This window comes from Arachis duranensis, chromosome 7 (assembly GCF_000817695.3).
Source record: "Arachis duranensis cultivar V14167 chromosome 7, aradu.V14167.gnm2.J7QH, whole genome shotgun sequence".
Lineage (NCBI taxonomy): Eukaryota > Viridiplantae > Streptophyta > Magnoliopsida > Fabales > Fabaceae > Arachis > Arachis duranensis.
This window is the reverse complement of record NC_029778.3, coordinates 49,366,236-49,381,785: the sequence shown is the minus strand read 5'-3', so window position 1 is coordinate 49,381,785 and position 15,550 is coordinate 49,366,236. Positions and strand designations below refer to the sequence as shown.

The following is a 15,550-nucleotide window of genomic DNA, read 5'->3' as shown; positions in this document are numbered from 1 at the left end:
CTAGCAAGAGAAGCTCTCTCTTCTCTCTAGAATTTAGGATTTTAGGTTTAGTTCTCTCCTAGATTTAGGTTTTAATTCTTGTTTTGATTTAGTTTTGTTTACTTTTTATTATTCTAGCATCGTAATTCTTGTAGTTTTACTTGTTACTCTCTTTATTTTGTCACTTTCATGTTTATGAAGTCTTGTTGATTTGGATTATATTTAATGCAGTTTGATGTTTTCATGTTTATTGTTCCTTCTTTTAGTTGTTGTTATTATTATCTTGCATTTGGTAGCGTTAAATTTTATTATTCATGCAACTTACTATGCTTTTCCTTTTATGCCTACCATGAGTTTGATGAAATGTCTCTTTTAGTTTTAGAGTAGTTTTTCACACTCTTGGCTTGGGATTGAAGACTTAGGTGACCTTGAGTCATTGATGTCCAATATTTATTGGTGATTTAGGATTGTTAGTTGATTTTGTTTTCACTAATACTAGTCTTTCACTAAGCTATTTAGTGAGTTGGCTAGGATTTGTAGATTAAGATCAACTATTCCTATTTGACTTATCCTCGATGTTAGGATTGACTAAGTGGGATTAACTCTTCATAATTTTCATGTTTGTGGTCAATGACTAAGATAGAAACCCTTGACTCTCAACCTTTGCCAAGACCCTTTTTAGCATTTGAATTTGCTTTATCTTACTAGTTAATTGTCATTTACTTTCTTGCTATTTAACTTTGTGTCAGTTGCTATCTCATCCCCGATTTCTCATAGCCAATGATATGCCCACCTCACTGCAATTTTGTGGGAGAACGACTCGGAACTTAAAACTCCTAATTTTTTATTGATTTGAATTATGACAATCCTAATCATTTAAACTTTGAGTAAGGCCATTTGTCGGTTTGGAACTATACTATTGACAAATCAATTCTTTTATTGAGAAACTTCCGAACCGATGTTTGGCGCTCCATCAAGTTTTTGGTGCCATTGTCGGAGAATTGCAATATGTGTCATATTATTGCTTATTTTTGTTAGTTGTTAGGATTGCGTTTTTCTTGTTTCTTGATTTCTTTTGTTTTTATTTTCTCTCTTTTCTATGAATTTTCACCCATTTGGCTATGAGTTTGGTTACAACTATATTGCAGGAAATGAAAAATTCAATGACATATCGCATCATAGATCCTGGAATCAATTGTGTGAGGAGCTAAGTGCTTATAGACAACCTTCTTGGTAACAAACTCCTCTGGTATCTTATGGTTATAATCAACCCCGTAATGCATGCCAATCTAATGGATATGGTGGGCTTTCTTTTGGTTATCAAGCTCAACTACCATATGCGTATGAACCCCTTTCTCAGCATAGGCCACAACCACCATACTCACAAGCTCCATACCACAAAATACCTCTACATGGTCCAAATCCATACCCTCTTTATGAACACCCTTGTGACCATTATGAGCAAGCACCCGTAAAATCACCACCCTTCCAACACCAATACCCTCAAACCCCTTTTAAACATATGCCTCCATATACACCACCTCAACATTCTTACCAATATGAACCACCTTCCATATATGAAGACCCTCTCCCAATTGATGAACCTTCTTTCTCTCCACAACCCTCAACAGAGGAAGCACTCCAAGTGTTTTTCTAAGAGCAAGAAGAGATACAAGAGAGGCAAGGAAACATCATGGCTACCTTAGCCGAAGCTCTATCTTGCTTAGCCTCAATACACTCCTCCAATAATTCAAGCACTTTCATGGATAAAAGTGAAGAACCAACTTCAATTGAAGCATGTGGAGTGGAAGAGAGCTTGGAACCTCAAGAAAAAGAAGAGGAGTTGAAGCATGACTTGCAACAAGTGGAGGAGGTTGAGATCAAGGAATCAGAATAAATGGTTGAAGAGTTTGGAGAAGTTGAACAAGGAATTGAAATTGAGAAGGCTTGTCAAGAGGTGGAGATCATACAAAAGGAGCAAAAGGGAGTAGAACTCACATTGACAAAGCCATTGGAAGTCTCTCTTCCTAAATCACCATTCATTCCATTATTTAAGTGGGTAAAACTCTTATCCTTAAGCTTTATTATCCCGCTTGAATATGGTTTGTTTAAAATAGATGGTCAACTTAGGACTCTTTGTGGATTGAAAAGTAGAAGAGAGTTAGATAGTGGTGGAAAACACAATGCAAGGTTCATCAAGGTTAAAAAGGTTTGGTTTCCATGGTGAGTGTAATGGTTAATTGAGTGGATTTCGAAGGATGCTTGGATGTTTGAGTGAGAATTTTAAATGCTTGCTACCCGAATAGAATCAGGATGATCAATTTGAAGACGAGTGTGAAAACAAGGTTTGGGAGCTCGGATTACAAGATAAGGATCAATTTCAGGAGCTCCGAGTTTATGTGAAACTTCATCATAGCTTGGTGTACTTCATCAAGCATTGGTGGAGGCTCAAAGATGAGTTCAAGCACAAGCCACCTTGACAAAGAGCTTACCAAAATATCCAACTTAAGGACTTTAAATAAAAATGCTAGGTGAGAGACACTCCACAATGGTAAAACCTTCCAAACTTCACTTCTTTTTTATCTTTTTTGTAAATATTTTTCTTAGTTGTTAGCTTGCTTTGGTAGATTTTTGTTTTGAATTGCATATTTGAAGAGTTGAAATAGTTTTTAGAAGTTAAAAATCTTGTTAATTTTGGAGTTTAATTTGTTTTAGAATGTAAATAGTTAGGTTAAGAAGTCCTATTTATGTTTAAGTTGCTTTTAAAAAAAATAATTTATGTGTATGCATAGCTTTGTGCGTATGCACACCTCCCCCAACTTTTTTGGTCCATGCGTACGCACACTATTGTTGCGTACACACTCAAAAAATAAATTTCTCTGGTGTGTGCGTGCGCACTCAATTGTGCGCACGCATCCTTAAGGTAAAAAAAATCACTTGTGCGTAAGAACCCAATCATGCGTACGCACCCCCATATTCAATTCCCTCTGGTCCATGCATACGCACAATCTTGTGCATACGCACCTTTCCCCAATTGCCCTAGTCATGCGTACCCTAACAGCTTTCGCACAAATCACCCCCTTCCAACCTCTCTTCTTCCCCAACGTCTCCTTCCATCCCAACCTCCATTACCACTCACCTCCATCCACCATACTCACTGCCATCGACCCCTCTTCTTCTTCCTTTTTTCCCTTTTCTTCTCTTGTTTTTCTTCCTCTCCATCTCTCCTTCCCCTGTCTGCCACCCACAGCCACGGTGGAGCAATCACCGCCGGTGCCATCACAGGCGGCCACACCACCACCTTCTTCTATTCACCCTTACAATTTCGCATAGCCTCACCCTTCTTTCTTCTTCTTCCACTTCTATTTCCTCCTTTTCTACGCGAACAGGGCAACCCCCTGTCTCTTCCTCCGCACGTCAACTGCCGCCAGCGCTGCCTTTCTTAGCAGCCATCATTGCCGTGGTTCCTTCCTTGCCACCCTTTTTCTTTTGTCTTCTCTGCTTTGTTCTGCAATTCTAGATTTTTCCATTCCCTTTTTGAATTTTTATTAGTTACTTTTTAGTTAATTAGTTAGTTTAGTTAATTTACTTAGATTAGCATTAGTTGGAATTGCATATTTTAGTGGATTTTTAGGTAGTTAAGTAGGTTTGAACATAGTTTGTAGTGGATTCTAGGCTTGTTTAATTTTGCTGCTGTGATGTATTTGGAGTGAGCTTATTTTTGTGATTTGTTGCATGATGTTGACTTCCTTATTTTAAGGATTGAATTGTGAATTTCTACTTCACTTAATTTTTTTATTTGTTTGATTCCTATGAAGTGATATCTGAATTGTGTTTGTTTATTTGCTGCATTCATATGGCAACTTATTTGATTGAATGGATTTATGAAATGTGTTAGTTTACTACTAAATTGATGTCGAAAATTGTTTGAATTAGTTTTCACTATTCGTTCTTCATACAGTTGAGTAATTGCATTGGCATTATGTTACTTTTGCTTTGAAATATTGCTAAGCTCAATTAATCAGTTATTCGGCTGTTTGCTTTACTGTTTTATTCCTAGAAGCTGAGATTTCCTATTATTTTGTTTTATTAAGCTGTATTCTATGGATTTGGTGCAACAAGGTTCTATTTGACAGTTTTCTGTGTCAATAGAATCTTGCTTACCAAACGGTTTTGAAAAGTTGCCTCAAAAGAGCTTCACTACCAATTTTGGTCAATACCGTATAATTCTTTGCTTATTTTCATTCTGATTTATTCATGTGCATTGAATGGCTTGAATTGATTTTAAAATTGACCAAAACTTGGACTATTTCATGATTAGAGTTTCTTTTGCGTGAATTCACAATATTGAGGAATTTTAGCCTATGTAACTAGTTTCATCCGTTTTCATCATACTTAACTAATTTAAGTTACATGTTGCACGAATTTTCTGTTTCTTATTTCGATCATGTGATTTTAGTGCTGGAATAAATTTTGGTGTTTGAACTTACCTTAATTGCTTTGTTAATCACTGCTTTAGCCTTTTTAACACAAATTGCTTAAGCTTATGCCAACTAAATTGTGACCATTATTCATTTGATTATATGCTTTATACATACGTTTGCATCACTTGTTTTAGCATAATGCTTTGTTGTTAAGTTAAATGTGAGCTTGCTTGTTTTGGACCTTTTGAGATCTTTCAGGATTAAGGACCATTTTTACTATGCACACAACCACTAACTTTTCTTTTCTTTTTCAACTAACTATTTTCTTTTTCTTCGTGAATAGCATCAATGGTTCCTTCCTTTATTTTTGATAAATAGGCAAAATGACTAACTTTGAGTGATTTGATTGATTGGAATGTATTTTTGTTTGATTTTGCTTTGAATTTCATATATGCTTCCAATCAATTTTACATTGTCTGTTCACTTTACATTTATGTTGTTATTTACCTTAGTTTTCTGCTTCTTGCCTGTTTGTTACATCATTTTGCTCTATGTTCCTTTAGAATACATTTCATATACCAATTTCTTCTGTTTTTTCAGGAAGTCTGACAGGAAAGTGAAGGACAAGGCCACAGGCTCTAGTAAAAGGAAAAGAACACAACAGATTGCTGAAACAGCGGATGTGGTACTCTCTGAGAGATGGATCAGGGAGAGAGATAGAGCTGATCAGAATACACCTCCCATTGATCCGTCCAAGTTCAGTAACCTTTACTCGGAGCTTAAGTTCCCCAATTTTCTTCAGAAGAGGAGCTTCCATATTGAGAGGAAGCTTCAGATACCCGCCGAGCTGCAAAAATTTACTGAGGATCAGATTGTTAAGCGAAAATGGAGGTTTCTAGATAGGAAACTTGTGATGGTGAACACGTTGTGGGTCAGGGAGTTCAACACATTGACCGATGATAGAGGAGTTGGACACCCCTCGGAGCAAGAGGAGGGGTGGGACCCACCAGCTGACGGCGACAACGATGATGACTTCTTGCATTCCGCATGACTTTATGAGCACCTAGGATGGTGCTAGATCTTAAGTGTGGGGAGGTCGTTCGACCATCGACGTTGCATTTTGGGTAATAAATTTTCATTCCGAACACTTCAGTTTAATTTTTATTATGCTTTTTAGATATTTTGTATATATTTTGTTATTTTAAACTCTTTAGTTTATTGTACTTTCTATCTTTGTTTGTACATAATCTAGATTTCTATTTTAATACTGCATATAGTTCAGTTTCCTATATACATGATGATTTGGTTTGATTGAAATTAGGAAATGAACTTAGGAATTTTTAATTTTTTCATCCAATCACATTATATATATAGAATAAGCTTAGTCAAATTAATGAAATTTTTAAGAAAACTTCTTTTTATATAGAGCATTGACATTCTAATTGATTTGAGTTGATATTTTTCATTGAAACTTGCTTGAATTATACATTGTGGAACATAGTTTTTGAGCTAGAACACACAACCTTGTAAGTTTTGAGCCTTAATGTATTAATCACTATTTTTATTCTTTTGTGTTATTCTATTTCTATGATTGTAATTTTTGATTTGTTTGACTCTTTATGTCCATTATTTAGTGTATATATGCATTTATATGATTGAGGCCTTCATTTCAATTAGCTCACTTACCCATATAGCCTTACCCTTTTATTTTTCTTTGTTAGCCAACTTTGAGCCTTATTAATTCCCTTTTGTTCTTAATTTAATACGTTACTAGCTTTAAGTGAAAAATAATAAATATTCTTAATTTGGATCTTTGATTAGCTTAGGCTAGTGAGAATTTATAATATCTTAGTGTGTGAAAATTTGGGAACACGGCTTGATAAAAGTGCGTTTTGTATTTTTATTGAAAATTTTGGGAATTGAGTACATGCTTATGTATTAATTGTGTAAACCATATGCATTCATCTTTTGTAGATATTATGTTATTGTTATAAATAAAAAAATAGAAAAAGAAAATGAAAGTAATAAAAAGGGGACAAAGGCCCCAAAAAATGATAATAACAATGCATATGGGATGTGAATTGGAAAGAATGCATGAGTATGTGAAAGGTGAAATAATGGGTAGTTAGGCTTGATATTAGAATTGTATAGGTTGTTATATATTAGGTGAGAGCTTAGGTTAATCAAAGATTCAAATTCTAACTCACTTAGCCATATGCATCCTTACCCTTACCCTAGCTCCGTTATAACTTTTGAAAAAGTCCTCTTGATAATTATGTGCATACATTGAATAATTGTTGATTGTTAAATAGAAAACAAATCTTAGAAAGCATGATTAGATGAGAATGGAGTGAATTGATCCTATACACTTGAGTGATTAGAGTGTATACACATCCAGTGAGGGATTTAATTGCTCATTTATATGTTTTCACCTATGACTATCTCTTATCTTGCAAGTTTGTAAATTATTTTCTATGGCTCAATTCAATTGTGGATTTGACTTGGTTGCTATTGTCTTTAGCCCTTGATTGTTTACGTGATTTCATGAAAATTGATTAATTTTGACTAACTAGATACATATAAATAAGTAGATAGTATTAGGTAGAGTAGTTGCATGCATTTAGATAGATTGCATATAGATAGTTTGCATTGAATAAGTGTCGATACCCCTTTTTTATCTTTCTTGATGTTTAGCATGAGGACATGCTATTGTTTAAGTGTGGAAAATTTTATAAACAATAATTTTATGGTTTATTTTGTATTGAAATGAGTGGATTTTATCAACTTATCCCGCATTTATTCACTTAAATAGCATAGTTTTATGAATTCCTTCAAAATTGTGCTTAAGATTAAAAACATGCTTTTTAAACCCTTAAATTGATAAATTTAATTCACTTTAATTCTATTCAATGTCTTGATGTGTTTGTTGAAATGATTGAAGGCTTAGAAGGCAAGGATGGCTTGAAGAAGTGAGGAAAAAGCATGCAAAGTAGAGAATTCATGAAGAGATAAAATTTTGGAGCATTTCAGAGTCACGCATACACACACTGCATGCGTACGCGTTTGGAATTTTGCGAATTTGCGCGTATGCATGCCTTATGCATACACATGACTGCCAGCACGTGATTGCACTTAAGTGAACACATGGGTCGTGATTTCATGCCTTTTCAAGCCCAATCTAGCTTATTTCTGAAACATTTCAAGCCAAACTCAATGAGAATGAAGGGAAGCGTAATTAGGATAGTGATGTTTTAGATTAGATTTCTATAGAGAGAGAAGCTCTCTCTTCTATCTAGAATTTAGGGTTTTAGGTTTAGTTTTCTTCCTAGATTTAAGTTTTAGTTCTTGTTTTGATTTAATTCTCTTTACTTTTTATTGTTCTAGCATCATAATTCTTGTAGTTTTACTTGTTACTATCTTTATTTTGTCACTTTCATATTTATGAAGTCTTGTTGATTTTGATTCCATTTAATGTAATTTGATATTTTCATGTTTATTGTTGCTTCTTTTAGTTGTTGTTATCGTTATCTTGCATTTGGTAGCTTTAGATTTTATTATTCATGCAATTTACTATGCTTTTCCTTTTATGTCTACCATGTGTTTGATGCAATGCCTCTTTTAGTTTTAGAGTAATTTTTCATAAGCTTATCCTGGGATTGAGGACTTAGGTGACCTTGAGCCATTGATGTTCAGTATTGATTGCTGATTTAGGGTTGTTGATGGTTGATTTTCCTTCCACTAATGCTAGTCTTTCACTAAGCTAATTAGTGAGTTAGCTTGGATTTGTGGATTAAGATCAATTATGCCTATTTGACTTATCTTCGATATTAGGGTTGACTAAGTGGGATTAACTCTTCATAATTTCCATGTTTGTGGTCTATGACTAAGATAAGAAACCTTGACTCTCAACCTTTACCAAGACCCTTTTTAGCATTTGAATTTGCTTTATCTTACTAGTTAATTGTCATTTACCTTTTTGCTTTTGTGTCAATTGTTATCTCTTCCTCGATTTCTCATAGCCAATGATATGGCTGGCCACGTCACTACAATTCTGTGAAAAAATGACTCGGGACTTAAAACTCCCGATTTTTATTGATTTGAATTGTGACAATTGCAATCATTTAAACTTTGATTAAGGCTATTTGTCAGTTTGGAACTATATTATTGACGAAGAAATTCTTTTATATATTGAGAAAATTTTGAATCGACATTTGGCCATCTATCAATCATCATAGGTCATTTCGATTAAGTAGTTGGAGCAAGCGCCAAAGCTCCAATAGGTCGGAATGCGCCCCTCCCTCTCAAGGGTAAGCCAGAAGGGATGACGACCTTGAGCTGGCCTTATTTTGAAAAGAAAAAGTCTCTTCAAAACCATGAAAAGAATCTTTGAAGAGGCCGAATATTCTCCGGTTCTGCACAGTCCGAAAAGAAAGGTACCCCTTTTTTTGCTTACCCTCCTGGGAAGGGTTCGTGAGTAGGAAGAAGAAGAGGAAGACTTCGATGGTGGCCAGGAGCTCCAGGTTCTCACATACTATTTCGAAGCACCAGATGACAGTCTAACTGTTCGGATGAAGTTGCAAAGGGCAACGTCACACCAAGTTGAGAGAGCCATAATGAAGGGGGAGAAGGGAAGTTGAACCCCCAGGGTAATAAGCATGGGTTTGTACACCCCACATCCAGTCAGGGACACAAAGAGCGTCAAGGTTAAGTTGGCAGATGCGCTCTTGGGGGCCCGACACCAAGAGTTCGTAATTTGCCTCCTCGGGGTCATTTCTGCACAACGCTCATGAGGAGTCACGGAGCTCTTGTAACTCCTCTACGGTTAACCTGAAGGATAAGCTCGTGAAATCAGTAGTACACCAAGCTTAATGATTCATAAGGGGTCATTGTGTCATACCTACAGAGGGGGCACCACTTAAATCGTGAGGTCGGGAGAAGGTTCTAAGCTAAAACTACATTATCCTATAATATACACTTAAACTAAAATTGTTTTACACTAAACCATTATAGTCTAAACCGCAAAAAAGGAAACCTATGGCACCCCTTGAAAACTATCTAACAAAGCCAATTTTAGATCCAAAAGGTAACAGTGATAGACAAATCAGTGTAACAATGACAGAAAATAAAGCAGAATAACATAAACAAAAGGTCACTTACCAGTAAAAATGAATAGAGAAGGTTGCAAGAGGAAGAGCAATGGCGCTGTAAGGGCAAAGTGAAATCCACAACAATGAAGAAGACAGAGAAGGAATGATGGTGACGATAAAGAAAATGATGGCAGTAATGGTGGTTGCAGTTACAAAAAGGAAAAGGAAATGAAAAAATGAAGGTAACTGTAACTAAAGAGGGAGAAGCGCAAAAGGCTAAGGGTATAATGGACTTTTCCCTGCACTTTTAAATCAGAGCATTAAATGCTCTGGCCACGAGAACCGAAGTGATGTCTCAAGACAACAGTTGGGGGCAACTCACGTGTACGAAAAAAGTGCTAGAAGCATGAGTCCCACTGGCGAAATTGCGATTAGAGGAAGACAACTACATGTGAAGATATGAGTTAAGCTAATGCGCCAGCCGTAACTCTTATGACTTGACACATTGGGGGTACTGTTCCGATCCATCCGACGGACCCACGACCTAATGTATCTACAACCCGTTTAAACGACAATGCCCTTCATGTGACACAATTCCCTCAATAAAGGTCTGGACAGCTGGCAGAAGTTTTCAGACAAGTGGACCAAAACGAAAGGACACACCCGAAAACAAGGAATAAAGGGGAGGGACCTACCTCTCCCCCCAGGTATGTCACTATTGCCCTAATTAATTGTCTCATGGTACAGACGCTTACTTTAACATCGGAATGTCCTTGCATGTGACTTCACTCGCTAACCTAACGAGGATTGCGAATACTACACATCAACTCTCGCGTTCAGATTTCGATCCTCACTCCCAACAACCTCTCTCCAACTGATCCAACGAGCTATCGAACTGTAGTTAATTTTGGTTATTTATTTTAGCCTATGAATAACTTTTTCGGTTTGAAAAATAAGTCATTTTTCAGAAATTGAACATTAAGTTATTAACCAATTATTTGATCTTTAAATTTTGTGATGTCGAACTTGAGCTCAACTTAACTTCAGGCTTAGCCGGCAGGCAGGCAGACATTATAAGGCTTAGTTTATTAAAATTTTTATTTTTTAAAAATAGCTTGTAAAAACTAGTTTTTAAAATATGACTTTTTAAGAAGTATAGCATTTATGTTTGGTAAATTAAATTAAAAATGACTTTCAATAAACACAAGTAACAACAATTATATTTGATAAAATAGTTTTTAAAATTTAAAAATATTATAAAAAATATAAAATTTAAGTGTTAAATTTAAAAATTAGTTAATATATAAGATTATATTAGACTTTTAAATTTTAAAAAATATAAATTAACTTTGTTAACAAAAAATTTTACCAAACAAGCCTAAATCATATAAGAATCCTGCGGTCTTTGTAAACTCAGAAAACCGAAAACTGATTCGCCTGTGCTACGTAAATCCAAAAGTGAGTTTGCTGCAGTTGGGGCTAACAAGAATAGATCATGGATGCAAACAAAGAGTCTCCGGTGGTGCACCCAGCGGTTGCAGCACTGTCCTTCCTTCTCGGCACTTGGAGAGGCCAAGGAGAAGGAGGCTACCCCACCATCAATTCCTTCTCTTATACCGAAGAACTTCACTTCTCTCATTCTCCCAACAAGGTTCTTCTTTCCCTCATTTGACACAACAATTTTCAACACGAGCATCAATCTTGTTCTTCAGTTTGTGCTATGACTCATGTGTGCAGTGAATAAATATAGGGTTTTAGAACAATTTGATCCTTGAATTGATGTGTGCTTGAAGGATTAAGACCAATTTTTCTAGCAGTTATTCTATTCTTTCTTTTTTCATTTGTTTAGGTGCATTGATTTGGTTTATTTTCTTTGGATGTGTGAAATGGGTGTAGCCTGTGATAGGGTATACTCAAAAGACATGGAAGCTGGGCTCCGGAGAGCCAATGCACGCTGAGAGTGGATACTGGCGTCCTAAACTTGATGGCACCATTGAAGTTGTCATTGCTCAAAGCACTGGTCTTGTTGAAGTTCAGGTACTGTTCTTCTATTAGCTTTCTTCATCAATGACTTGTTATAATTGTATCGCAGAACGTAATCCTTGCTGTGACCTTGTTTGAATGTTTACATTTGCTTGTGTCGCAAATATAAGATCAATTATTGTTGATGCCTAGACTTTGGCATGAAATATCTTACTTCTCCAGTCTCCCCTTGAACTTTATAGTACCAACGAAAAAAAATGGAAAATTAAATGGTGGACTTGAAGCTCCATGAAGTCATGAACTCTCTTCATTAGTAAACCCCCCTTTGTCTTCATTTGGAAACAAATCAAACTGAATTGGTAAACAAAACAGTATTCATATGGCAGAGTCCTGATTCCCTAACACTAAACATGCAAACTGTTGCTTTCAGTTCATAATGCCATGTTAGTAATATAATTTGAAATTGCTGACGTTTCTTTTCGGGTTTTATCCTAAAAAAGAAAGAACTTTTTTCCTATCTCCTTCATTAAGAAGTCATGTACTCTGATATGTATGTCTCTTCATGTCACTGCATTGGAACTTGATAATGACTTCTTTGAAACCTGGTCTATTATGTGATATTCATCTTCTGTTCTTAGGATTTTGCGTTATTCTTTACATTCTGCTGCTTTTTGCTGCTTCTTACATGCTATTACTATACTGTATCCAGAAAGGGACATATAGCACTGAACAGAAAGTGATTCAGCTTCAGAGTGAAATGGTTGGGAATGCTTCTAAGGTAATTCATTTAGTGTCACCGAATGCTGATACTATTATTATCCGCTAATAAATGCTATGTTCACACACATTTTACGTAATTGCATGGTCAATCATTAGGTTGCATTTCAAAGATTTAGAGAATAACCATCATTGTAAGGTGGTTTCTGGTAAGTATGATTGAAACTGATTTTACCAATGAGAAAAGTGTGCAGAAGCTCCGTAAACTGGAAAACGGAACTCAGTTGTGGTGACCAATTAATTATTAATTTGATATCTAGATTTCAAAGCAATGAGTATCGAAATAGGAGTAAACAATTTGGCATAAAATAGCAGTTTTATCAAACTAACTAAGGGATAAGTTAGTATAATGTCTTTAAATAAAATGAGGCTTGGAAACTAGAAAAAGGTAAAGTATAATATCAATACACCTCATGGGAGGTAAACATAATTTTCTCTACAATATATTATTCATGCAAAGTACTAAGCTCTTTATTTTTTGTTTTGTCTACATTAGAAAACACACTGCCTCTTTTTAATTCATACCCATTGGACCACAAATTAGATATGTCATTTCGCTCATCAAACAAATACTTTGCTGCCGGCTTTCCTATGCTGGTTGAAGAAAGTTTGGGACTGAATTTTTTGCCTCGTCGCTGCCCTTTTTCTATGTTGTTAGTTTTTATAGTCTTTTGTGCACTTCTTGCAGGTAAAAGAGATAAGAAGATGCTTTCGGATGGTTGATGGAACTCTTTGCTACGATGTTGAGATGGCTACCAACACGATAACTCTTCAACCGCACTTGAAAGCTGCACTAAAGAAGCTCTGAATAGAACATCTTCCGTGACTGCTAGCAGAAGGGTGCAATGCAATAATCTCTTTGTTCCTTTGAAAGTTGTGCAAAGTTTTCAAGACACTGATTTATGGACAATTCCATGATATAACAGGTTGAATTGCATTAGTATCATGCACTAAGGTAATTGAGTAGTATAGATTTGAGTCGTGATAGATGCCACTTTTTCATTGTTCAAATGTATATACTACTGAATTACCCGAGTGTAAGATGCTCCAGTTTCAACTTTATGCACCTAAGACGTTTTTCTTGAGGACATTTGATTTGTTGGAAGCACCCTTGTAGAGAATAATGTTTCTCAAAACATATATCTGTATCATGCTACTTGTTTGAAGCTATTATGGTTTAGTAATAACTACTTAAGTACTTATAGAGTTACATACTTGAGTCGAGTGAAATGTTTTTGGGTGTTTTTAGAAGCAAAATGATTTTTTAATTCAATTGAATTGTGAATCAATTATTGCATTTGGAATAAATTATATAAAATGAGATTTGATTCATTTGATTTTAAAATTTTACATTTTTATTCTTTAGAGCTTGTTTGGAAAGTATTTGAGTGTAAAAAAAGTATTATATTTTCTTTAAGAAAAAAATTTATTTCTATTTGAAATTCAATTCCATATGGTTTGGAATAGTTTTAATATAGAATAGAATTTAATTCTTTAGTTTGGAATAACTCTTACATGAGTTAAATTTTCTTCTTTTATAATTGTATCCTTAATAAAATTATTTTATTAAATATTCACTTATTTAAATAGAGATATTTTTTATATTTGACATGTTAAGTTAAACTGGTGTGAGAATTAATTTTAAAATCAGATCTTTTTTTGTCTGATTTACAAATAAGGAAAAAGTGAGAATTGAAATTCTCAAAAGAATTTAAATAATTCCTTTTTACTCCAAAACAAGAAAAAACTTCTAAATCTTGAGTGAATTCTAATTTATAGGTTTCAAACAAACTCTTATTCTCCAATTATATAAAATAATCCACTATCATAGTTGTCACCGCCTCTCTCCTCAAACCTCTCTTTATACTAATAGCTAAAGAGAAATTCATTATTGTTTTTATTTTTTAAAACCCTCACTAATCCTCTTGATACGTGCTCGAGAATTTTTATTATTCTAGAACCAACAGGTAAAATGATAATCTTGTCTAGTTTAAAGATTTTGAATATCAAAAGAATTATATAATGTCGATTTTGAATTTTAAAGAAATCAGAAGTTCATCTCAAAAATAATGGTGCTAATTTGGTGACCTTCATGTACGAAAAAATACACCAATTATTAGCCAAAGAAGAAAAGATACATGGTTATTAGATTAAGTGAAGATAGTAAGAATTTCAAGAGTTCCTTTCAAGTTTATTGGGAGGCATAAAATTCAAATTTGTTTAGTTTAATTTTAATTTGATTTCTTGTTAGGAATTGTTAAAAAAATTATTTTATGCAGTTTTTGATGAATAAAATTTATGAGTGCTTTATGTACATTTTTCTTTGTATATTAAAGTGATGTGAGTAATTTATTTTACTTTTTATATGAAGAAATTGAACGATCTAGTTTAAAGTAATTCTTAGTATTAATTTTTTTATTTTTATCTCTTTGATTTAAGTTGTCAATAATAAATTTTTAAAGGTCTAGTAGAAAAAATCTTCCGATGATTTAAATTAAAAATAAATTTTTTGGAATTTTAGTAAAAAATATTTATCCAACTATCCTCTTATCTTTTTTATTGTGTCGTTGTATCTTTTATTCCTCGTAATTTTTTCAATTATCAGTTCTTTATAGCGATTGGTAATTGATTTTTTTTCTATGAATTATTAATTGTAATTAACCAAATCCTACTTTTTTTAAAAAAAATAGAAAAATTGGAATAAAGTTTAATTATTTCTATGAGATTTTTAAAGGTTTAATTATTCTATTGGTCTTTATAATTTTACCAAATTTACAATAAAGTTTTTATATTTTTTCTTTTAAATTGAGTCTTTACATTTCTTTTAATTTTATAATTAGGATTTTTTAGTGTAAAAAATATTAGAATTAACTAAATATTTCTTCAAAAATTGAATATATCCACAGTTAAGAACCTAATTAAATTTTTCACCACATATTTTTTGGGAAAAATATTCTACTAATATTAATGTTTTTGACATGAAAAATGACTTAGTTATAAAATTAAAAGTGGTATAAAAATCTAATTAAAAAAATAAAAATTTAATTATAAATTTAAAGAAATTATAAGGATCAACAGAATAACTAAACCATTTTTAAATCAAATTCTTTTTCCCCCTTCTAATTCCAAACAAGATATTTGATTTGTACATCAACTCAATTTTAATTTTAAAAGGATCTAATAAAAAGTACCCTTATTGTTCTTGATTAGAATCTTTTTGGTGTTTTAGATTTGTCCAACTGAGGAACCAACTTGAATCATTGAAGTGTAGAATGAATTAATGAAAGTTTTTATATTAAA

The 15,550-nt window shown here is 33.7% G+C and overlaps 1 protein-coding gene across 1 annotated transcript; it reads left to right on the top strand.

Moving 5' to 3' along the window:
* Window positions 1-10,887: 10,887 nt before the first annotated feature.
* LOC107458815 (peroxynitrite isomerase Rv2717c) lies at window positions 10,888-13,437 on the top strand. The gene is made up of 4 exons (XM_016077022.3): window positions 10,888-11,141; window positions 11,387-11,527; window positions 12,183-12,251; window positions 12,939-13,437. Exons 1-4 carry the CDS (start codon window positions 10,986-10,988, stop codon window positions 13,056-13,058), a joined length of 486 nt encoding a protein of 161 aa, XP_015932508.1. The 5' UTR covers window positions 10,888-10,985; the 3' UTR covers window positions 13,059-13,437.
* The last annotated feature ends 2,113 nt before the right edge of the window (window positions 13,438-15,550 follow it).